Source organism: Idiotropiscis lumnitzeri, chromosome 5 (assembly GCF_059441095.1).
Source record: "Idiotropiscis lumnitzeri isolate Australia: NSW breed Sydney's pygmy pipehorse chromosome 5, RoL_Ilum_1.0, whole genome shotgun sequence".
Classification (NCBI taxonomy): Eukaryota; Metazoa; Chordata; class Actinopteri; order Syngnathiformes; family Syngnathidae; genus Idiotropiscis; species Idiotropiscis lumnitzeri.
In genome coordinates, this window is record NC_142395.1 from 11,358,573 (window position 1) to 11,381,203 (window position 22,631).

Genomic DNA, 22,631 nt, shown 5'->3' on the forward strand with positions numbered 1-22,631 from the left:
AGTTATTCACCATTTGATCATGTGATCGGTACCTTTGGAGAAGAGCCCGGAGCCTGGAAACTGAAGACATGCCTCCAATTGTCCAAATCCTAAAGTTTATAATGGAGGTTGCGTCTCACCAACTAGTAAGTATGGCGGACTGAAAGTGCCAAAATTGAATAAATGCACCATGAAACCCATCCATCGATTATCTGAACCGCTTCTCCTCACGAGGGTCGCGGGGGTGTTGGAGCCCATTCCAGCTGTCTTCGAGCAGTAGGCGGGTACACCCTGAACTAGTTGCCAGGCAATCGCAGGGCACTCAGACAAACTACACCATGAAATGCTTAATTAGATTTTACATTATTTAAGTAATTGTTCGTACGTTCAGTCCTCAATAAGTTTACCTGATTTTTGCCCTTTTTTTTTCAACAACAACTTCAAACTAAACAAATGCTACATTTTATTTTATTTTATTTACATATAATTATTGGTATTTTAATTAATTTATGACGTAGATTAATTGAATTCCATATTTAATAAATGAATGAAACATTAAATTATTGACACTTGTATTTAATTATTTAATGGTGCATTTATTTATTAATCTGATTTATTTAATTACATATTTAAGGCACGAATGAAACAATTAATTAATTAATGATGATTTTATCTAAACATTTCATGGTGCAATCATTTATTTAATTCTGGCACTTTCAGTCCTCCATAAGTTATGGACCTACGTCCTTATATGTTCTTCTCTCAGAAACCTTAACAACACAAAGGGAAAGATTGGACAATCACAGAAGTTGTCAGATAATAACCAATTAATTAGATTTAATTAATAAAAGGTAATCAATATTTCTTCTTAAAAAGCACATACAGGATCAACAGTCAGATAGTAACAAGTCACAGTTTGTCAGACAACAATAATATCAAACACTGGTTCTCAAAATTGAGTCTGGTGACCACAAGAAGTCATTAAGTGGCAACAGATTTGCAACTGTGGAATGAATTCTGAAAACTGCTGGTGTCCAGCTGAAAGGATGATAAAATAAAATAATTGTGGACAATTGTGTTATCCAGGTTAGTTTATATTATAAAAGCATCACATCGCTCCAATGTAAATGTGCAGCTTTGCTGTCTAAGCATCATTGGAATGACATCAGCGCAAACTGAAACAGTAAGCGCCTTGAGCTTCAGTCAATAACATGACATTGCCACATCATTACTTTTCTGTCCATCTTGCCTTTAAACTTTTTGCAGAAAAAGAACAATATGTCTGTTCTGATAAGATTCAGGACTGTGCAAAATAATGGTTATTCTGCTCCAAAACAAGCACTTTTTTATTCTTTGAGGGAGCTCAACCCACGAGGGTACAATTAGGTGCGGTGAAAAGAAGCATAAGAATAATAAGCTACAGCAGCGCGAGTGCGAATGCTTGACTGTCAGCATTCAATACCTCCCTGACAATGACAAAAATGTCTGATCAGAAATATTGATGCAGCTTTTGTTTGGGTGTTCATAAGTGTCTATTGAAATGGTCATTGACTATTTTTCCCCTCTGTGTTTAAAGATTTTAACTCTTGCATTTTGCTCAGGCACGACCAGACCTGGTAAATTGTATCCAAGACTCCAATGTATTAATTGCAAGCTTGCTTTCAGGTTTATCACGTCTCCGGTCCCTGCGGCATGCAAGATGAAAATGCGACAAAAAAAGTGTTGCCTACCCAGTTGCTTAGCAGCATTTACAGCTTCAGCTGTCCATGGGCAACACGTTGCGCATAAATTCATGACTTGATCACTCGCTTTTATTGCAGAATATTGCATTTGTTGTTTGTCACCTGCGTTTTAGCATGAATGTATGATATGGCTGTTGAGTTGCATGACACCTGGTATGACAAGGCTCCATCATCAGCATGATATTACCGCAACAGTTGTGCTCTTTGTGATGACGTTTTGAGATCGTAATCAAGTTTGTGGTGTGGCGTGCCACATGCATTCCCCGTTCAGTATGAGGAGTCGCATTCAAGTGTTTCCCTCACTACCATACATCACTCTCGTTGGCAGATTCTTTTGGCGCCGCAAAGTATCATTGGTGAGCCTCGGGGAAAATGTGCAAATAACTAAAGCATCCGGAACAACCTGGTATTTAGACGAGAGACCTTTGGGCGGCAGATGGTGACCTTCTCTTCACTGATCATTCATGCGGGGTCCGGAGATTCCTTTACACAAGTGGTCATGTGGAGAAAAGGCCCAAGTGACCATCTGCCTCGGGTGTCCCAAACAATGGGCCACACCCACTAAAAGCGTGCTGAGTGTGGCTGGACTTTGTGATGAGTCAAGATGAATGGAGGTGGCAAACTTAGTAATTGGTGCCATTTTGAGTGTTTCAAATAGGAGATCATGACAAATACCCAGTTTGACTCATGACTGTCAATATTTTAAACATGCGTGCAATTGATCACAATTATTATGATAATACATGCATCATAACTTCTCCTTTCAATTATTTCAAGGGTAAATGTTTACACAACATAACCTCTCGTCTTGGTTTGGCAACTATGACAATTTCAGCAAACCACCAAAGAGCTGCGGAGGAAGGCATTGTCCGTTGGTGAGAAACTGCACTGTTGCGTATATTTAAGAGGATTTAATTAAGGAGGTGAGTGGGCTGAAAACCTTCGGGAACTGTAAGGAACTTACTGAAGCTGCATCATTTAAACTCAGGGAGTCCTCAATATTTGCCACTATTACAATTGCAACAGCTAAATGGCTAAGATAATGATTCATTTCTTTTTTAGTCGAAGAACAATCTACCACTGGGACAGAAGCATACAAGTAAACATTCAAATTGGTTTGAGCATGTCAGTGTGGGACCTGCTTTGAATGTGAAAGATGGTAAGTGAAAAGAGTGTTGAGGAGGGACCTTGGGGTTTGACGAGCAACAAAAGCTGATTTGCAGGTGAAATAGATGGCACACTCTGCTTTGTGGTCATTGTCCTGCTCTCTGGCCAGATGGCCTTTTTGGATTGTCTACAGCTGAAAAAGCAACACTATGGGAGTTTGCTCATTAGCCTAAGCTGAGTCATGTAATTCTTGTTTCTGATTTTAAATTATTTTATCAATATTTCCATGTCCTTTCATTTTTTTTTAACATGATTCGTGCTATAAATCAGCAAACGAATGAATCATCATAATGAATCATTTTTAACCTCGTTGCCTACAGTGTCTTTTTTTAACATACATAAGTTTGCATGGCAAAGGTTTTGAACAGATGATGCCCTGAAAAAAATTGTGCTTAGCGTTTGTTTTAGTGGAATGCAAACCTGTGAGGAAGCAGATAAAAGACAACTTATGAAAAATGAGTCAACATAACGTTACAAAAACTTGGAAAAGAAAAACTAAATCTAAAAGACTGTGTTAGTGCACCTGTGAGGAAATTCACACCATCAAACAGGCCTGTGGCGTCTTTTTTTGTGGAAAGACACGTTGCCAAAAACCAGAGGAGTGACATCGATTTCAGCAGCAGAAAGAAGTGACCTCAGGTGATACACTGAAGGGTACAAGAAGTTGGCCAACAAAATTAAAATATATTTCAATTGATCAAACATAGTTGAGGCAACTATAGAGAATACTTTTATTTTGTGTGCAATCATCGTTGTTGTACTGCTCACAGTTATTCATTTTTTGACATAATAGTTTATTAAACTTACAACTTCAGCGGGCATTAACAACTTCACTTCCTTTGCATCTCAGTGACAGAACACTATAAGTATACTTTCCTCAAGTTAACATAATGAGCATAAAACGTTTCAAGCAAGCAAGGGATTTCTAATTCTAATTATAATATCAAAGAGCAAACAACTTGAATCATTTTGCTCACAACACAATACGAAAAATGCACGCTTTAAATAATAGGGAAAAAACCATAAATAAAATAAATTAGGACATATCGAAGATGAAACTGAAACAAATACAGTACAACATCAAAGCAGCAACTGGTTTCAGACTTGCTCCGTGGAAAATGGTGTCGCCATCGCAGCATTTATCCACAAGTGGGATCTGATCTCATTGCTTTGCACGAAGCTGCTTCAGTGGAACTTGGGAAATTAGTGCGTTTGCCTTCTGGAGCTCTCCTCCTCTTAACAAAAAGACCTGCAAAAGAAATTTGAACGTTTTTCATGTTTGATGAATATATTCGCACTTGAGGGGCGACTTGTTTCGGTTAACCACCTCCATAGATGCAACAAATCAAGGTAAGATTTCCTACCTGTGATTAGTGCATTTTCTTTCGCTTTGAGGAGAGTCCTCTTCCTCCGGACAGGCGTCACTTCGGCGCCACATTTGTTGGAGAAGCCGGGGCAGTTTTCCTCGTCGCTCCTGCACTCTTTAACCCCAGTCGGCCTCTCTTCGTCGTCAGCGGCCAAGATTGCAGAAGTGTACTTCGACTGGGTAGACTTTTGGTAAAAATCGGCGGTGCAGTCAGCGGGGCTTTCCTCCCACTCAAACCTCCCTGGTAACGGAGTGTCGGTGTGGAAGTTAAAGTTCCAGCGGCGGCAGTCATCCAAAGATAGTTCATTGAAGTTCATTTTCAATTCTCGGCGTAGCTGCTCGTGATCCACCGGGCCAAACAGACACCTGCGCACGCTGCGGTACATGTTTGCAGAATTTGTTGTTGTTGTTTGCACTTCGAGCATTCAGCCGTTCTTTGGTATTTGGTCATTTATTCCAGGCCTGCACTGCAGGTTGCCTCAAGCGCTCCCTTTTACACGGGAATCGAGACTACTGATTGGCTGCAGCGTCTGCATCAGAAAGCCAATAGACGGCCTTTTCATACCCGCGAGCGCTTTAAACGACAACAAAAGGCAAGACAGTGACTTTTAATTTCAAAATCCAAAATGTTACAATACAATCGAACGTTATTTCTATAGCGCATTTCACAACAGCTGTAGCTGTAACCAAGCGCTTTCCATACGGTGGAATGTAAATTAGTGGGAAATTAGAATACAAATTAAAACACAATAACAGAAAAGCTACAGACTCATGTTGAGTCGAAAGCTAAAGTAATACGTCTTAAGAAAACTAACTATGGTGAAAAGGGTGGAATAGAATGACAATATAATGGTGAAATAAAAGAAAACAATGAAAAGTAGATGATCTTGGCGCAAGATAGTGTTAACTTTTTCAAAAGTTGGATATGTGGCTCCATGACTAACTTAACCCCCTTTTTAATAAATTCCAAGCACTAATTTTGTTTTGTACCCTGATAATTTGCACTCACTGATTGGCCTTGGGATGGATGAGCTGAGGTCGAGCTGACCAAGTGGTGAAGACAGGATCTTTGCAGATCTTCTCCCAGATTTGTGCCTTTTCTCTGTAAATTGAAATTATTATTTACTCTGTAAAATTAATTAAGAATAAATAAGCAATAAACTGTTCGAACTGTTGAATGTTTTGTTCCCATAAAACTGGACGTAAAATACTTTCATCATATATGGTTTACAGATTTGAATACGCAATTTAAATAATTATTATTTTACATTTATTGCCATTTTTTGTTGAGGGTACATTTGTTTAATAGTGAAATCATTGCCCTCTGACAAAACTGTTGCACTTAGGGGACAAACTGAGCTCACGCGGGTCGGCTTGACACACTGACGGAAACAGTAACAGAGTGACAGACCTCTCGTCAGTGTGACGGGATGCCCACCTCTGGTCCTCCTTTTGGAATACAGTAAGTGCTGCGGAAAAAACTTCTAAATGAATTCATTTTGATGCTCGTTGAGCTGAGATCTCAAGAGGTCAGATAAGGCCTTACTGACATGCCTTGTGGCATAATGTATGTAGGCCCTTCCATTCATCCATCCATCAAGCAGCTCCTCCTCACGAGGGTCACAGGCATGTTGGAGCCAATCCCGGCTGTCTTCGGGCAGCAGGCATGGTACACTCTGTACTGGTTGCCAGTAAACGCAGGGCAATGAAGGCACTTAGAAGTTGTAAGAAATATTTTGCTGCTGAAATTCAGCAAATTTCTACAAAACACAGGTATTAAACAACCATGAGCATTCTGCAAAAGCAACTCAAGTATTTCAAGGCAAAAACTAAATAAAACATCTTCCAGCTGCATAATAAGTCAGTTACCATATTAAAAATAACCAATAACGGGTATTGTTTCTTACTGAATACGAAATTAGAGTCAGGAAGACCACCAATAGGCAGTAACAGAAAATGTCTACGATAGAAGGCCCGGGAAAACGTCTGCTGGGAGGCAACTTCATGGAAATGTTGGTTTGTCCTTGGCCTTCAGTCTTGTCATTGGATGAGAAGTATGCAAATGAGTTGTGTTGTTGGTTATGTCGTAGTGATAGATCCATATCACTTCCTGGTGGCCAAAGTGTCTCACTCAGTCATTGAGGGAAACTTCTACGCCTTTTCGGGTTTGTTTAAGCACAAAGGGATCTTTCAGTGATGCTGGGCAGTCGAGGCAATTTTCCTGTAAGTACACCTACTGTCTTGTTATCAGTACATTTTTTTCAATTAAAGTACAACTTAGCCTTTCTCATGTAGGCATGGGCTAATATTAGATTCTGACAGGATGATAACAGTGACCAAAAATATCCCGTTATCACGGAATTAAAATGACAGCTCTAAAATTAATTTTTGAAATATTTGGGAAATTGGGAAAGTAAAAATGGCATTTTCTCCCATTAAACAATCTTTTTTAAATCTAAATCTATCCTAATGGAAACAACTTTTGGTATGATGCAGTGCTGTTCTACAAAATATAGTACAATCAAAATAATAATCAAGTATTATGAAATGACTACTGAACTACTACAGTAAGAGCAGAATATTTGATAAAGTTTGTATTTTGAAGATTTTATTGCGCTAATGGTCAGAATGTTGCGGCTGGTCAGCAATTAATTCAGTTAAATATCATGACCAGTCAAGATTCATCGACATGAAATATTGAGGAACTATTCTTTGACTTCCATTTTAAATGTTGAGGAAAAGTACTGTGTTGAGTGTAGCACATGGCTGGACGTTTAGTCCGCAGTATTGCTTGCAAATCAGGACATTTGCATTGCCAATGGTCTTTATCCTGTCCGAGTCAAACCTGTATTCAAATGCCAGCTCCCACCACAACCAACATCCGTACATTAAAACAGATGACTGAACGCAAATCCACTCACAATAATTATGTAAGATCATTCCTACTCACTGATTAATTCATGGTCCCAAGAGTATTTTAAACATTTTTACAAGTGTACAACTATCTACAAATCTAAATTAGGCTAATAAGCCAAATGCATCATCGGATATTTTGTTCAATTTAGTGAAACTATCAGAAGTACTGCGACAGTGATTGTTCATTTGAAACGAGACATAAGTGACTGAACAAAACCATCTCTGGGAATTGATCAGAGGGATTTGATTTAGACACTGTTGGCATCCAACAGTGAGCTGTGCTGCTTTGTGAATTTCAAGTTCAAACATATGCTAAGCGCCGCTTTGCATATGAAGCATGGATGGAAATTCTGCCAATTTTGCATTGACCACAAGTGCCTTGAAGAACTTTTTGTTATGTGAATAGGCTGATGAATTAGTTATAATTGGTGCAAAGGGACATACATATAATATTGGCGTGTTTGCTTGTTTGTAGGGGCTACAGCCACAGGCAAAATGCCTGCAATGTGGGGACATGCTGGAATGGTCAGAGGAGCACCAGTGAGTTAAGCTATTGCGTCACCTTTGTTTTCATCAATCTATCCATCCATCTACCCATCTATCTGTCTGTCTGTCTATCAATGGATTGCATCTTTTCTTTTTCATTCTTTATTCCACTAAGATGAGGATCAATGAACTGTTTTTTTCTCTTACTTTCCACTTAATATGGTACGTGTTCAGTGAGCTTTACCCGATTAAAATTGCAGCAAAAAAAGCATTAAAAAAAACTGAATCAATTTTGAAAATAAAAAGTACAGAAATAACCCCGACTAAAATTCCTAAAAAATAGGACAATGCAAGAATGTTCTTTTTATCTTTTTTCTTTAAATGATTTTGATCTACAATTTTACATCATGTCATGTTAACTAGTCGATCTTTGATTTCACATTTGATCCAGCAGCAAAGTCACATTCGACCCATTATGGGATATATTTGAACCCGCAACCTCTGACCAGTCAGCCACTGTTCCACCCTGTTAATATATGTATTTTTTTTATATTATTTGACTATTAACAACAGACATTTCAAGAATGAATGTATGAGAAAAACAAACATTGGCTTTTCATGTTCAGTGTCCTCCAGGGCTGTTCATGCTGCTCCACAGAGGATGAGACAGTGCAAAATGTAAGAGACCAGAAGAGCAGCGGAATCAAGAGCCGCTGGCCAGCAGGAAGAGTGGGTGACATTGACTTCATTGAAGCCTCCAAGACAAAAGGAAAGGTAGACAACATAACACAAGATCAAATGCTTAGAGAATGAGTAGAATGCTCTGTCCTCTCCACTTTTCTTCCAGTTTATGAGGGTGCAAGGCAATACCGACCCAGCGCACATCTTCCGGATGCTGACAGAGGAGTGGGGATTAGCTCCTCCACACCTGGTAGTTGCTTTAGTGGGAGGAGATGAGTTGGCTCAGATGAAGCCGTGGCTCAGGGATACCCTCAGAAAAGGTCTTGTGAAAGCTGCACAAAGCACAGGTACGAGACACCGTGCCAAACAAGTGTCAAGGCACCAGACTGAGGCATATAATTCAGAAGTGACTTCATCAAAATTAATCTAGAAATAACTGCTCTGCAAACTACTCTCACATCAACGACATAGAGAACACCTGCTCATTTAATGAAATCCTGGCCCAAAAAATTTGGCTCAACAAAGAATGTACAAACCCCTCCAAAAGTATTGGAACATCAAAGTCAGTTCATTTGTTTTTGTTGTGTAATGAAGGCATTCAGGTTTCTGATCATGAGATGAATATCACGCAAAACCATCATATATTTCATGGTATCTACGACTTTTGCTGTGTTTATGAAGTAAGGACAGAGCACCTTTTGTTTTCGAAACTAATGGAAAGGCCAAAGTGTGGTGGAAGAAAAAAACAAAAACAAAAAACTAAACAAAACAAAAAATAAATAAATAAAATAAAATATATATATATATATATATATACAATTATATATATATATATATATATAATTATATAGACACACGCACATACACACACTTGATGCGTAAATGCATGATTTGCAAAACAGCGCTTACCATCGACTCACAACCTCTCCCTGCTCCAGGGGCATGGATTTTGACTAATGGTCTTCGATTTGGCATCACCAAGCACTTGGGTCAGGCTGTACAAGATCACTCCTTGGCTAGCACTTCAGCAAAAGTTCGCGTCGTGGCCATTGGCATCGCACCCTGGAACATGATCCACAACCGAGAGGCACTACTTGGCGCCAAGGTGTCTAGGTGCACACAATAAACATGCCACTGAGAAAAAAAAAACTCAATACTGGCATCCAGACATGATGTTTTTAAGTCATGTGTATTTATCTCTTTAAGTTAGGTGTGCCAGCAGTCTACAAACCGCAGGACTTGCCCCACGGGTCGGTTTATTCCTTGGACAGCCACCATTCTCATTTTGTGTTGGTGGAGGAAGATCCAAACAGACCCGGAGCCACAAGTGAAATGAGAGTGAAGCTGCTCAAACACATTTCTCTTCAGCGCACAGGCTATGGCGGTAAATACATCTGAGGAAAAGCATTGCTCAACAAATACACAATAACAATATCTTATTTGAACTGGTAAAAGCACTGCAGTCTCATAAGAACATTGTATTTGAGCTGATGTAGTCTGTAGATTTTCAGCGTTTATTTTATGAATTCTTTGTTTTAAAGGTACAGGAAGTTTTGAGATCCCTGTTCTATGTCTATTGGTTCATGGTGAACCTCGAATCCTAAAGGTCAGTCTCATTGGTTATTAATTCTTGGTTGATTTTGGCTTTTCAAAAATATGATTTCTGGTCTCTTAATTTTGCTAAATCTAGCTCTGAATAGAAAATGTTAGAGCATTATTTTCTGGCTCAGGTTGTGGCCGCTCATGAGGGATGTAGGCCGAAAGCAGATTAAGAATCACATTACTCAATTTCTTTCTGTTCTATTGACGTGATGTCTTTCCATAGAAAATGCCACCAAGTTATTTGCATGTACTGTGTACAGCCAGAAATCTAGACATTAAACATTTGGACTAGGGACATAAATTATCCCTGAAAATTGTGTATGATTTTTAGAGTGGGGCTAAACAAAGAGTTGGAGATCTTAAAGTGCGTCAACCATTTGTCATTTTCTACAGCGGATGTGCAAAGGAATTGGCAATTCGACACCGTGGCTTATCCTAGCAGGCTCAGGAGGAGTGGCTGACATCCTCGTCGCACTCATGAACAGGGGCTGCTGGGATACAGACAATGTTCACGAGCTGCTGCTGGACACCTTTCCAAACGCCTACCACAGCACGGACATGAGAAACTGGGTCAAGCTGGTGAGGGTGATGTGTTGAGCATGGAGGCGGGCATACACTTATGAATGTCAAGAGGTTTGACCATTGCCTGCAAAATAGGACAGACGGGAAAGAGAGCAGCTAAAATGGGATTTCCTTCATCCATATTTGTAGCTGGCCCAATTATGAATTACAAGAAAAAATTAAAAACAGTCTTATTTTGGGGAGAGGATCACAAAGCAACATTTATCACCAGAAATTGTCTTCTCAGATATTACAAAAACTGTATGCAATATGTGTCTGTCATCCACTAATCAGATCCAGAAAATACTGGATCATGGGCATCTCCTCACCGTCCATGACCCTGAACAAGAGAGCTCAGAGCTGGACACAGTCATCCTCAAAGCTCTTGTCAAAGGTAAAGCACTTTTTATGAGAAATGATATTCAGAATAATGGCCATTCACAAGTTATGACACCTCTGACATTTTGTGTGTGCGTACGTGTGTGTGTGAGCTTGTAAGAGCCAAAGTCAGGAAGCCCAAGATTTTCTTGATGAATTGAAGCTGGCTGTGGCCTGGAACCGAGTGGATATTGCCAAGAGTGACATCTTCAATGGAGATGTCGAGTGGAAGGTGAGCGACACAAAGTAGATTCACACTGCTCAATTTGTTTTAAATGCCCTTAAAAATGACAAAGTAATTAGTAATTCACAAATCTGCAGAGTATTTAACAAATGTGTTAATAATTTTAGTTTCAGAGAGTGTCAGTTCAAAGTAGGTCTACAAAAGTGTTCTATGTGGCTTCCTTAAACCTGCAAAGCTAATGCTTTGCTATTATTTGTCACCAATGTTGTACAGAAGGTTCAAATTAATGATCCAAATCTCTTGAATTAAACTCGGATCGCTGCTCCTAAAACGTTTGTGCAGGCATGTGACCTTGAAGAGATGATGATGGACGCACTTATCAATGACAAACCAGACTTTGTACGTCTATTTGTCGACAACGGTGTTAACCTGGGCGAGTTCCTCACCTACGGACGTCTACAGGAGCTTTACTGGTCCGTGTCAGAGAAGAGTCTCCTGCATAACCTACTTCTCAAAAAATATGAGGAGAAGCAACGTCTGCTTGGTACTGCAAGGACACCTGGGCCTCCTGGGCAGCACATGTCCGAGCAGGGCGAACGGAAGCCCCGTTTCACGCTTTATGAGGTTTCCAAAGTGCTCAAAGACTTTCTCCATGACTCCTGCAAAGGCTTTTACCAAAAGATTCCCGCAGTGAGTGATATACTGGTGCTTTATGTTAAAGATAAGCGAAAAAAGGGAGACAATTCCTCAAAAAGGCTTAGGCGAGTTTACATTATAGCGCAATTCATACTTTATGCTACACCCATGGCCCGACCCCGAATAAGTGCAAGATAATGAATAGATTATTGTTATCATACTTATTGTATATTTTTTTTAAATCCTCCCACGAGCCACGGCACAGGTATGGGGGTCGGGGGAGGAATGAGTCATGGATAAGAACAATCGGGTGGAAGGCAGTCTTCAGATGTTCACTTTACCACGGAGATCTGTGTTCTCCCCACCCACTTTTACATCACCCGGCAGGGGAGATCTGCTCGCAGTTTCTTATAAACCTACTATGCTTGCTTCGACCTACGCCGGATGCACGCAAATCAGTTTCGTCTTCTCTCAATATGCCTCTCGCACTCCGCATTTAAACTGAATGAAAGAAGTCATTTTTATTGAAGTCGGTTGCGCACACGCCCACAACGGCGCAAAGCACTCTTTTTGTGTTAAGTTTCGTGCAAAAATACCAACACTCAATAAAAACCCGCCGCCACACATTTAGACAGCTCACGGTGTTGAACATGTGCTAGGCATCAAAATAAAGCCCATCATTTTCTACACAATGCAGACACAAAGAACATGATTATGCTATTTCATCTTCATCTGTGAAATCGATCACTATGAAATAAAAAATAATCCTGCAATGATTTTTATTTCGTTCATTATTATTCCGGGATGCTTCACGCTTGATGCCACCACCTGCCACAGCATATGGCGCAATTATCTCTTCCTCGCTCGTTTCCACACCACCAAATTGAGACATTGATTACACCTCTGAAAATTACAACCCAAACATGGAAATGTTTAATAAGAAATTTATAATAATATTTACTCAAAACAAAATATGTATCGTGAAACTGCATGCTTGTATTGTCGTTTGTATAATCCAAGTTACTAAATACGACTTCAGGATTACTTTTAGTCCACGGATTGAATGTTATGCTTGCTGCGTGGAGTACAACCGGCATGTCTTTGCACTCCAGGAGAAGCCTGCAAAGGGTCGACTGTTCCACAACCAGAAGAACCTGGCAGAATTGGAAGAGCGTTGCCAACATCCTTGGAGGGATCTTTTCCTCTGGGCCGTCCTTCAGAATCGACAGCAGATGGCTAACTACTTTTGGGCCATGGTATGTCTTGTCATTTCATTTCCATCACAATCCAGTGTGGTTCATTCTGCAAATATATAACTGGCGATGAAAAATGTAAACGTGTTTGATGTAGGCCGGCAGTGTGCAACATTACAGTAAGTCCCACTTTTAATGAATTGAGCTGCTGATAAAACTCCACCTTGATCACTGGGATGAACTCGAGCAGCAATATTCAAATAAAGGCCATGCCTTCAGCGTTGATGTTGCTAATCAGACACATTGCCAGACATTGGAGTTTAGATTTATGAATAGTTGATATGACACCAATCAATGATAGGCATACTTTGTGTTCTGCATCTTTTTAAAGAAGCTTTGATTTTGTTATTGCCCTTCCCTGGACTGAGCCAACCAATTACTTCCATCCTTCAAGGCTTCAGCCCTGTGTGCTCCTTCCCTGCATTTATTTCCAACATTATCTGAAGTTATGGTAATTTCATTCAAAGTGTACATTCGCCACCACTAATGGTCATATCATCGACATACTGGCACAATTCTGAGTGTTTGAAGTGTCTCTCATGTTGCAAGCAAGCCAAAATATATATTGCAATTATCTTTGCAGCATCTAAGTACTGCATCTCATCTATGTGCATGTAATGTCTGCCAGCATCTCACAATTCTCCAATATACATAAATATATACGTAACTGTATAATTTGATGCACATTGCAAAACATGTTTTGTCTGTGAGAGAGATAAATATTCTTAATATGTTCAGGTCAAATATAAATTACATAATGTAGAACTGACAGTACCAATCCTATTATAGGCCAGAGACCAAGTTGGGTCTATATTATGTTTCATTTCATTTCATTTTTCATGCAGCTATCACAGCAAAATGTAAAAACGGGTTATGGGTCAGTGCCACCCTCCAAGATTGGGGTTAATCAGCTCAACTCCAGGAAATAAGAGATGCATGTAAAAACAGAACCTCTGTTAGGGAGTTCAATTTTCCAATAACCTCCAATCAAGCAATACATTGGACTAAGATTCATTTGTTCTGTTAGAGTTTATTTTGGCTAATTTCTTCGCACAATTACTCTCTGCTCTCACAAATGCAGTCTTGATAAATAATAATAATAATAATAAATAATACTTTTTTTTTACTAGTTTTTGAGCGTAAGAACACAAAGTGCAATTTCTTTCCCTTTGATAATTGTTTTGCATTCCTCTTAGGTAGCGATCTGACCATGGTGGACCCAACATTGTATCCATCAAAGTTTACCCATTCCAAACCATACCGTGGTGAGCTAAATGTGGCTTACCGTATTTTCACGACCATAAGACCATAAGATTATTAAAAGGCGCTGTCTCCGTTACAGGTGCTAGTTCTGTATTTAACTCCACCACCGCATATTTGGCCGCAGATGTGGTAAAACATCTGCCAGCTTAAAATATACAGTTTTATGCATGCACACTAAAACGTACGCTTGCATGCATGCTAGCGCGACAGGTCAGTCTCGTTACCGTGCAACGACTCAGAAATGATGCCGGCCTTTGTGAAAGTGCAAGCAGACACATTCGCGGCTAACGTGGCTATGAGTTACCCCAAGCATTCACAATCCGTTCACAAATTGTGACATAACTCACCCGGCGCTGCCTTCCAGTATTAGCAAAGCTGTGCACATGCACCGCTCGCAATTTCACTTTGAAGGCCATGTTTACACCGATGGCCAACGGTTGGAGTTCCCTCATCAAGCTTCCGGGAATGATGGCAAGCTTTGAGTTAATTTGTCGTACTGCAGTACCTACTCGGGGCATGCATTTAATGTCCTCCCTCACGTCCGCATGCTGTCCTCAGTTACGTCCACCTTTTCTTTATATTAGCAGTGTGTGGGCAGGAAATGCTCTCAGTAAGTCAACTCATCAAAGTTACGACATTTAGAGATTTGGGATCTCATGCACACACAAAAGGCGTGCCACATTATTAGGTGCCCCATCCAGTTTGGAGAAAATGTAAGACTTTTAAGTGCACCTTACAGTCGTGGAAATTCAGTACATTGGAAATGTTTATGTGTTAGCTGTCTGCACAGCTATTCACAAGGTGACACCAGCTGGGCATGTTTGCACCTCATATCACACAAATTCAGTTGAGTAAACCCAGTTAATAAATTATTTGTGAACATGAAGGTAAAACAGCAAAGGTTGCCGCGTCAGTAAATGGGCCATCATTGTCAGTTCATCATTATTTCACAAAAAAAACAAAGTGGAATTGTCAGGCCGTCCATTGTTATTTTAACAGCGCTGCCGCCATTGCTTCCGTCAGTATATTTTACCAGTTTGCCAGTCCGTCAATCCTGAGACCATCAAAAAAAAAAAAGAAAAAGAAAAAGTCATAGTCCAACAGGTCGAGGCTACCGAAGGAGCTTTACAAAGCCTCACAAAAACTTACAGTATTTGCCACCTTCATTTATATTAAACTGTTAATACAACACAAAATTATTTTATATGGAAACCGAAAGCAAGCTGCCATGGTTATCAATGCTGCTGCTTCTTCTATTTCTTCTTCTTGCTCTCTTAGTTTATAAACAGATTACAGCTCTTTGGTGCACACCACCACCGACTGTACAGGAAGCACAACATGTTTCCGGAATTAATGAAATACCCCCCAGCCCCCACCCCACTAGAGACAGGTGAGGTGTGTTTCTGTCAGTTGCCAGCAAAATGGGCATTTTTCAGTGGTTGAGAGGTTCCGTCGGCACTTGACCCGGTTTGTGACAATTACTTACTCCGTCATTTTTTATTCGTTTGTCGTCATTCGTCAACAAAACGGTCGAAGGACTGACTTGCCTTCCGATCAGTCCTGACTGAATGCCCGCCTCTGCAAATCAGCATACCAAGATGTATGAGGTGATTCAGATTTATTTCATTCAATCAGGGCCCTGAGGCAGTAGCAGCAGCATTGGCCGGATGTAAGATTCTGAAAGAGATGGCAAGACTTGAATCTGAGGCTGAGTCTGCACGTAGCATGAAGGAGGCCAAGTATGAGCAGTTTGCCCTTGGTGAGTACTTCATCTGTTGTCAATCAGAGTGTGGGATCAGGAATAAAACGGTGAAAAAATGCAAAAGACATTGATGTATTTACTTTTCTGACCTCCAAAAAATGGACATTGTTAATGTACCCCCTGCGTGATAACAGATGTGTTTGGAGAGTGTTACTCCAACAGTGAAGACAGGGCTTATGCATTGTTAGTCAGGAGAACACAATGTTGGAGTAAATCGACGGTCCTCAACCTGGCAACTGAGGCTGATGCCAAGTCCTTCTTTGCCCACGATGGAGTTCAGGTAACAGAACAATTTTTTCTCGCCGTTCCTCCTCCGTAATCAAAACAGACATTATTATTCCTCGTAATCTGTACTTTAAGTCACTTAGTTTGCAAAGCTCATACAATCATTTTTTTACCATTGTCTGCAATGTTATATTCAAATAACATTCAAAATGACAATTTGAGTATACATTTTTATTGTGAGATTGAAAATTCAGGAAGCAGCATAGAAAAAGGTGTGGTGGTTAGCATCCCTGCCTCAGTTCTAAGGTTTTGGGGTTGGGGTGCCTATTTTAACTGACTTGGGGTTTATTTAAGTAATTAAAGGTCCACAGACCTTGTGATTAAAATTTTAGCATTTTACCTCTAGGCTAAGTATCCATGCACAAACTCTGCAATTTGACTGCAAGGCAGATAGTTCTTATGGCTTCTACTGCCCCCTTGTGGGCAGATTCAAATATAAGGCAAGTTCAATGAAAAATAATGAAAAAAAAGTATTTGTTTATCACTTTACTTATAAATTTATTTTCCAGGCTCTCCTTACAAAGATTTGGTGGGGAGCAATGAAAACTGACACAGCCATCTCCAAGCTTGTTGTGGCTTTCTTCTGTCCACCTCTCATTTGGACAAACCTCATAAAGTTTTGGTGAGTTTTGGATTTAATACAGTTTTGTTCCCCAAAGATGTATGTTTTATGTGTCTTATTGTTGTTAATGTGTAGTGATGAGGATCTGGATAAGCAGAGCAGTGAGGAACCCTTTGTGGAGTTGGACAGTTTGGACACAGAGAAGGTTTTGCTGTTAACGGATGAAGATGGCCCGCTGTAAGTTTGTAATGGAATACATATGCAGGATTCAAAATGTTTTTCTTAACATAAAATCTGATTTGTATTTTTTATAATAATGCACATTTCAGGATCAAGACGGACATGTTTTGAAATATTTCAAACAAACACCTTCCAATATATTTCAATGAAGTTGTATACCAAATTAATGTATTGTTGAATTGATGTTGTTCTTATAGCGAAGATGAAAAAAATGATCACATTGGATTGTGTAGACGTACCCAACACTGCGGCAATGTATACCACATGAAGGGAAAATTAAAAAAAGTATTAAAAAAATTCTGTGTTTATATGCTATACATCTTAATTTGTTTTGCATTTTAGAGAAATAAATTTTAATTTTATTTTATTTTTTTTAAGAAACTCATCAGCTGGTGCCCCTGCAGACCAAAGCTGTGCATCCGTGTGGTGGCGTTTCTTACTTCGTCGATGGCGTCGCTTCTGGAGTGCTCCCGTCACCGTGTTCCTTGGTAACGTCATCATGTATTTTGCCTTCTTGTTCCTGTTCACCTACGTGCTCCTGCTGGACTTTCTCCCACCACCCCCCCGTGGTCCTGGAGCTCCTGAGATAATGCTCTACTTTTGGGTATTCACCTTGGTGCTGGAAGAACTTCGACAGGTGACTCATAACTTATGGTGCCACTTCCGATTAATTATTAGTTTGCGCATAATTCTATTTTTAGATTGTTCATAGTGCTGTTACATACTGTGTGTGTTTGACATCATATGGCAATGAGGTGAAAGTGATTTTGAAGAGGTGCAGGTGTTCTGATTATGAAAAAAAATACAATACTGTTCACCCCATAATATACATACTTACATATTTGTTCTTCTTTACTCTTAGAATTTCATTGTAATTCCAAGAAATGTGTGTCATGTTGCAGAGCTTCTTTTCAGATGAAGAGATGAACATCTTAAAGAAGTTTAAGCTTTATGTGGAGGACAACTGGAACAAATGCGACATGGTTGCTATTTCACTATTCGTCGTTGGAGTTTCATGCAGGTAAAAACCACAGAACACAACATAAAAGAACAAAACAAAAGATAAAGAACAGTTTCATTTCTTTGTTTGAATGGCAGGATGGTTGATGACACATACGAGGCAGGAAGAACTGTCCTAGCAATAGACTTCATGGTATTCACGCTGCGCTTGATCCACATCTTTGCCATTCATAAGCAGTTGGGACCAAAGATCATCATTGTGGAGAGAATGGTGACCAAAAACACTCATGCACACATTTCACCTTGTCACATTTGATGTTGTTTCAAGTCTTGTGAGAATAGTTTTGGGAAAGTCTCATTTTACTTGTTTGGGATATATATATATATATATTTTTTTTTTTTTATTTCATTAATTGGCTGATTAGTCAGTAATCAGAATTTAAGATCAGTCTTATATTTGTTAGATTGCACTGAAGAGAGAAGCTCTCCACTCTCATTGTACAATGAGTACAATGACAATAAAGGCTTGATTCTGATTACTTGTTTTGCATAATATCCCAACCTAATTGGAATTGCTTTGTAATCTGACGTGAAAATATCCAAAAGTGTCAAAATGAGTGAAGACGGTTGTGTGTCATTGTGTGCCCTGCTTTTCACTCGTCTACCGCTTATCTCGCCCAAAGCCAATTGGGATGGGTCTTCACTCACCCTAACAAGGACAAGCACGACAGAAACTGATGGATGAATGTCCTGGATGTCTCACAGAGTCATGTGAATTAGAAACATTTCTCAGTATGATGTAGTGCAGTTCTTCACCACTGAAACCACCAAAATGAAGATTAATTATTGTTTTATTAAACAGCTATTGCATTGGGTCTGATTAAATTCCAATTAACTAATGCTGTGAATGATAAACCTATATTATATTAAAAACAGAAGATTGAAAAAGTTTCATATCCCAATCAGTACAATGACTTTCTTGAATTTCAGATGAAGGATGTCTTTTTCTTCCTCTTCTTCCTGAGTGTGTGGCTCATTGCATACGGGGTGGCTACCCAGGCTCTCCTCCATCCTAATGACCCCCGGATCGACTGGGTTTTTCGCAGAGCCTTGTATCGCCCCTACCTGCACATTTTTGGCCAGATCCCCTTGGAGGAGATAGACGGTAAATTACTGTAGGATGAATTATTGCTGTAATGGCTTTGAAAACAAAACAAAAAAATATGATCCGTTCATTTCTTTCATGATGCAGCTGCCCGGATGCCAGAAATTAACTGCACTAATGACTCCGAGGAGATTATCACGGGTCTACGGCCACCTTGTCCTAATGTTTATGCCAACTGGCTCGTGATCCTGCTTCTGGTCATCTTCCTTCTTGTGACCAATGTTCTTCTCCTCAACCTGCTCATTGCAATGTTTAGGTCAGGAATTCACAAATATTATGGAAATCTTGTTTAATGGATGTAGTAAACACTTCTGAAAACAGACAACCTCATTTTGTTATTGCTTATCATATACGCCATTTCTGTGATGTACAGCTACACATTCCAGGTTGTACAGGGCAACACTGATATTTTCTGGAAGTTCCAAAGGTACAACCTGATTGTTGAGTATCACAGCCGTCCAGCACTGGCTCCACCTTTCATTATCATCAGCCACCTCTCTCAGCTCCTTCTCAGCCTCGTCAAGCAGCCCGAGTCCAAGCAGGAACATCTCGGTAGGATGATTTAACGCAACAAAGTTTACCACATTGCTTACATTTACTCTAACACGGAGTGCTTTCTTGTGTGTTCTACTAGAACGAGAGCTATCAGCAGGGCTTGACCAGCGGCTGATTACATGGGAGACTGTACAGAAAGAGAACTACCTGGCCAAACAGGAGCGGCAACATTGGGAGAGTAGTGAGGAACGACTCAAGAGTACATCCTCAAAGTACTTGTTTTTTTCCTGTTACTGACAAACTAACTGATCATGTCATCTATCGCGATGTTTCTGCTATATCACATTTAAGTGATACATCTTGATTCATTTTTACTACAGTGGGAGGATGCAGATAGCTGCTTCACGATCAACTGCTTCATTTGCAGTTACTCCCATTTTATTCCCGTTGTTGGACCAATGGTGCTTCTCACCTTCTAATGGATGGCATTTTGTCTAGCGCCACACTACCATAACCATATCATATACGGTACAGGACAGTACGTATACTACGGTTCGTTATACATTTATTAGATCACTGACCATGATTTATGAACATATGACCTAACATGACAGACTTTGTAATCACCAAAAACTATTTTTTTGTTCCTGTAATAGTCAACTAATTAATCGCAATAAAATCCATAATTAATTGCGATTAATTACAATTTTTCAACGACTATTTTTGTGAAGCTTTTACCAGATATTTACTTGAATAATATCCCGGAATTAAGGTAAAATCACCAAATATGAAGTATATCTTAATTCAAATACTGTTCTAATAGCGTTTTTGATCATTGACTACGTTCCAAATGGAGTCATCATTACAGGCATTTTTCTTAGACACAATTCCCCAAACTCCAGCAGTGTTGGTTTGCAAGGCCCAGTGGTGACTTAAGCAGAATGTTTTGTTCTGACATGATGTGCTAAAGATGTGCAGCTTATATGGTACAGTATTTGAATTTGTCTTTGCAAAATATGCAAATTATTTTTGAAGAAAATAAAAATCATAAAAAATATTTAACTGCATTAAATGATCTCCACTTTAACTTATGTATATGTATATGTGTATGTATGTGCGTGTGTGTATAAATGCAGACTTTTACAATACATTTCTTTTGTTTGTTTGTTTCCAAGGGTTCAGAGTTTGCTAAGGATTATCGGTGGGGTGAAGGACCAAGAGAAACGTCTGGCATCCATGGAGGCTCAAGTATACCCAAACAACTCAGGGCTGAATTCACTCAAGGATGCGCTTACCAGTAAAAATTTGGCAAACAGATTATTCACAAACCACGAGCAGATGGTTAAATGCTTCATTCACTGTGTTGACAACTAGATTTGGTTTTGGTACTTCTGTGTTATTTGTGTGTATTTAATGAAGTGATTTGCACATATCACTTATAAAAATTGATAAACAACGTCTAATTCACTAACACCAGTGCCAATTGGCACACACAGTTTGAGTGAAGCAAGTAACGTCTAAAGCTGGTTTTAACTTGGGGCGCCTCTGTGAACTTTGGAAAATATCGAAACAATTGCCATATAAACTGTATGTTGGATTTTATGGACATTGTAATGTCTTCCTCTCCATCGGCGCTCACTACAGCTTACTGTCGCTTAATGAGGAAAGCGCTTATGCCCATAAACTCCAAAATATGGAGGTGACTGTTTTTAATATTTTCAGAGATTTATGTAAGCATGAGTCAAAAAGACCCAAAGCTCACGTTTGGAAAATGTCATTTTTTTTCTGTTCCTAACTGCCATTGTTCTGTCATTGTGTTCTTGGTCCAACGGCAGCGTTTATACTTTGCCATGCGTGGCTTATTCCAACCAGGGGAAAGTTGGGGACAAACTGCACTGTGCTGCCAAAATATGTGGCTGTGTTTGCACTCGTATATCATGAGCACAATTTCTTTCATGGATAGCACATTAAGATGGTGCAAACTGCGGGTGCAAATGAAGTGCAATTCAAGGTGCTATCAGCGGCCACAGTTCATTCTTTGTGAATTCAGCCCTTGGAATCCTTGTCTCCACTTGACATTCTTATCTCATATAAGACTCTATCCTGTATGTAACCTGCCTGGGAGTAATACTTGTGTCACCTGGATTTGTGTCTAGGTCAGATACTGTGGTGAGGTGTTGTCTTGGATGGCAGAATGCTTTGCTCTGAGCACACTAAAATGTGGGAAAGAAGCGCCAACTGCACCAAGTGAGTCAATTGGCAATCAAAATTATGTTCTGTAAAACCGATAATACCACCACACACTCTTAATGAAGCATTTTATGTGAATTAATAGACCACAAAATGGCATTGTCTTTGGCAGGCTACAAGGCGAGCAATGATGCCCATCAAAGTCAACCGAAGAAAGAAACCAAATGAGCTGAAGATTAGCATTACATATTTGATAAAGTAAATGAAAGCATTAATAGTAAATAAGTAACAGAGCTGAGCACTTGACCCTTTTTTGCCGGTCAGTCCCCCGCCCTCCGGCGGCGATCTGGCTTCCGGCCTCGACCCTCCGGCCTTTGGCATAATAATTGTCATTAAAACTATTTCATTCTTAAAAATGATGAGACAAATTCATACTCTGTTTCAATATACTAATGTTGTAAAATGACATATTTTAGTATTGTCACATTGTGATGAAAGCCTGCCATCAGAAATGAGTCAAATAGACCCTGGCAAGTATATACTATTGAACTCCAGGTGACATGAAACGACTCACAGGTGTTTGATCCATGCAATTACAAATACATTTTCAAGGACTTCTATGCCTTTCTGTGACTCTTTCAGTCTTTTTGTTACAACCTACGAATGATACTCTATGAGATTAAACTCAGTCATCACTTCTCCCTGAGAGATAAAATATTATGCATTCAATACAGTAATGGAGTGAAAGCGAGAACTGA

General features: G+C 39.6%; 2 protein-coding genes across 2 annotated transcripts; one reads left to right on the forward strand and one right to left on the reverse strand.

Annotated features, from left to right (window-relative positions):
* Positions 1-3,833: 3,833 nt before the first annotated feature.
* LOC148336909 (uncharacterized) lies at positions 3,834-4,739 on the reverse strand. Its single transcript, XM_088296028.1, has 2 exons — positions 4,253-4,739; positions 3,834-4,137 (listed from the first exon to the last, which is right to left on the reverse strand). The coding sequence occupies exons 1-2, from the start codon at positions 4,677-4,679 to the stop codon at positions 4,028-4,030; spliced, it is 537 nt and encodes a 178-aa protein (XP_088152154.1). The 5' UTR covers positions 4,680-4,739; the 3' UTR covers positions 3,834-4,027.
* On the forward strand, positions 4,017-22,275 carry trpm5 (transient receptor potential cation channel, subfamily M, member 5). Its single transcript, XM_088296026.1, has 27 exons — positions 4,017-4,238; positions 5,601-5,716; positions 7,646-7,710; positions 8,283-8,430; positions 8,504-8,684; positions 9,276-9,442; positions 9,544-9,721; positions 9,879-9,943; positions 10,333-10,518; positions 10,795-10,894; positions 10,992-11,110; positions 11,405-11,752; positions 12,811-12,954; positions 15,850-15,973; positions 16,111-16,256; positions 16,771-16,883; positions 16,959-17,060; positions 17,442-17,700; positions 17,966-18,084; positions 18,162-18,294; positions 19,014-19,188; positions 19,276-19,444; positions 19,562-19,740; positions 19,823-19,955; positions 20,859-20,931; positions 21,840-21,930; positions 22,046-22,275. Exons 3-27 carry the CDS (start codon positions 7,685-7,687, stop codon positions 22,099-22,101), a joined length of 3,534 nt encoding a protein of 1,177 aa, XP_088152152.1. The 5' UTR covers positions 4,017-4,238; positions 5,601-5,716; positions 7,646-7,684; the 3' UTR covers positions 22,102-22,275.
* Positions 22,276-22,631: the final 356 nt, after the last annotated feature.

Excerpts from the sequence above, each read along its gene's own strand:
- trpm5 (XM_088296026.1), top strand. The coding sequence starts at position 7,685 with ATGCTGGAATGGTCAGAGGAGCACCA. Across the intron at positions 18,295-19,013 it reads TCATCATTGTGGAGAGAATG|ATGAAGGATGTCTTTTTCTT; the intron begins GTGACCAAAAAC and ends CTTGAATTTCAG. Across the intron at positions 19,189-19,275 it reads CCCCTTGGAGGAGATAGACG|CTGCCCGGATGCCAGAAATT; the intron begins GTAAATTACTGT and ends TTCATGATGCAG.
- LOC148336909 (XM_088296028.1), bottom strand. The coding sequence starts at position 4,679 with ATGCTCGAAGTGCAAACAACAACAACAAATTCTGCAAACATGTACCGC. Across the intron at positions 4,138-4,252 it reads AGAAAATGCACTAATCACAG|GTCTTTTTGTTAAGAGGAGG; the intron begins GTAGGAAATCTT and ends TTTCTTTTGCAG.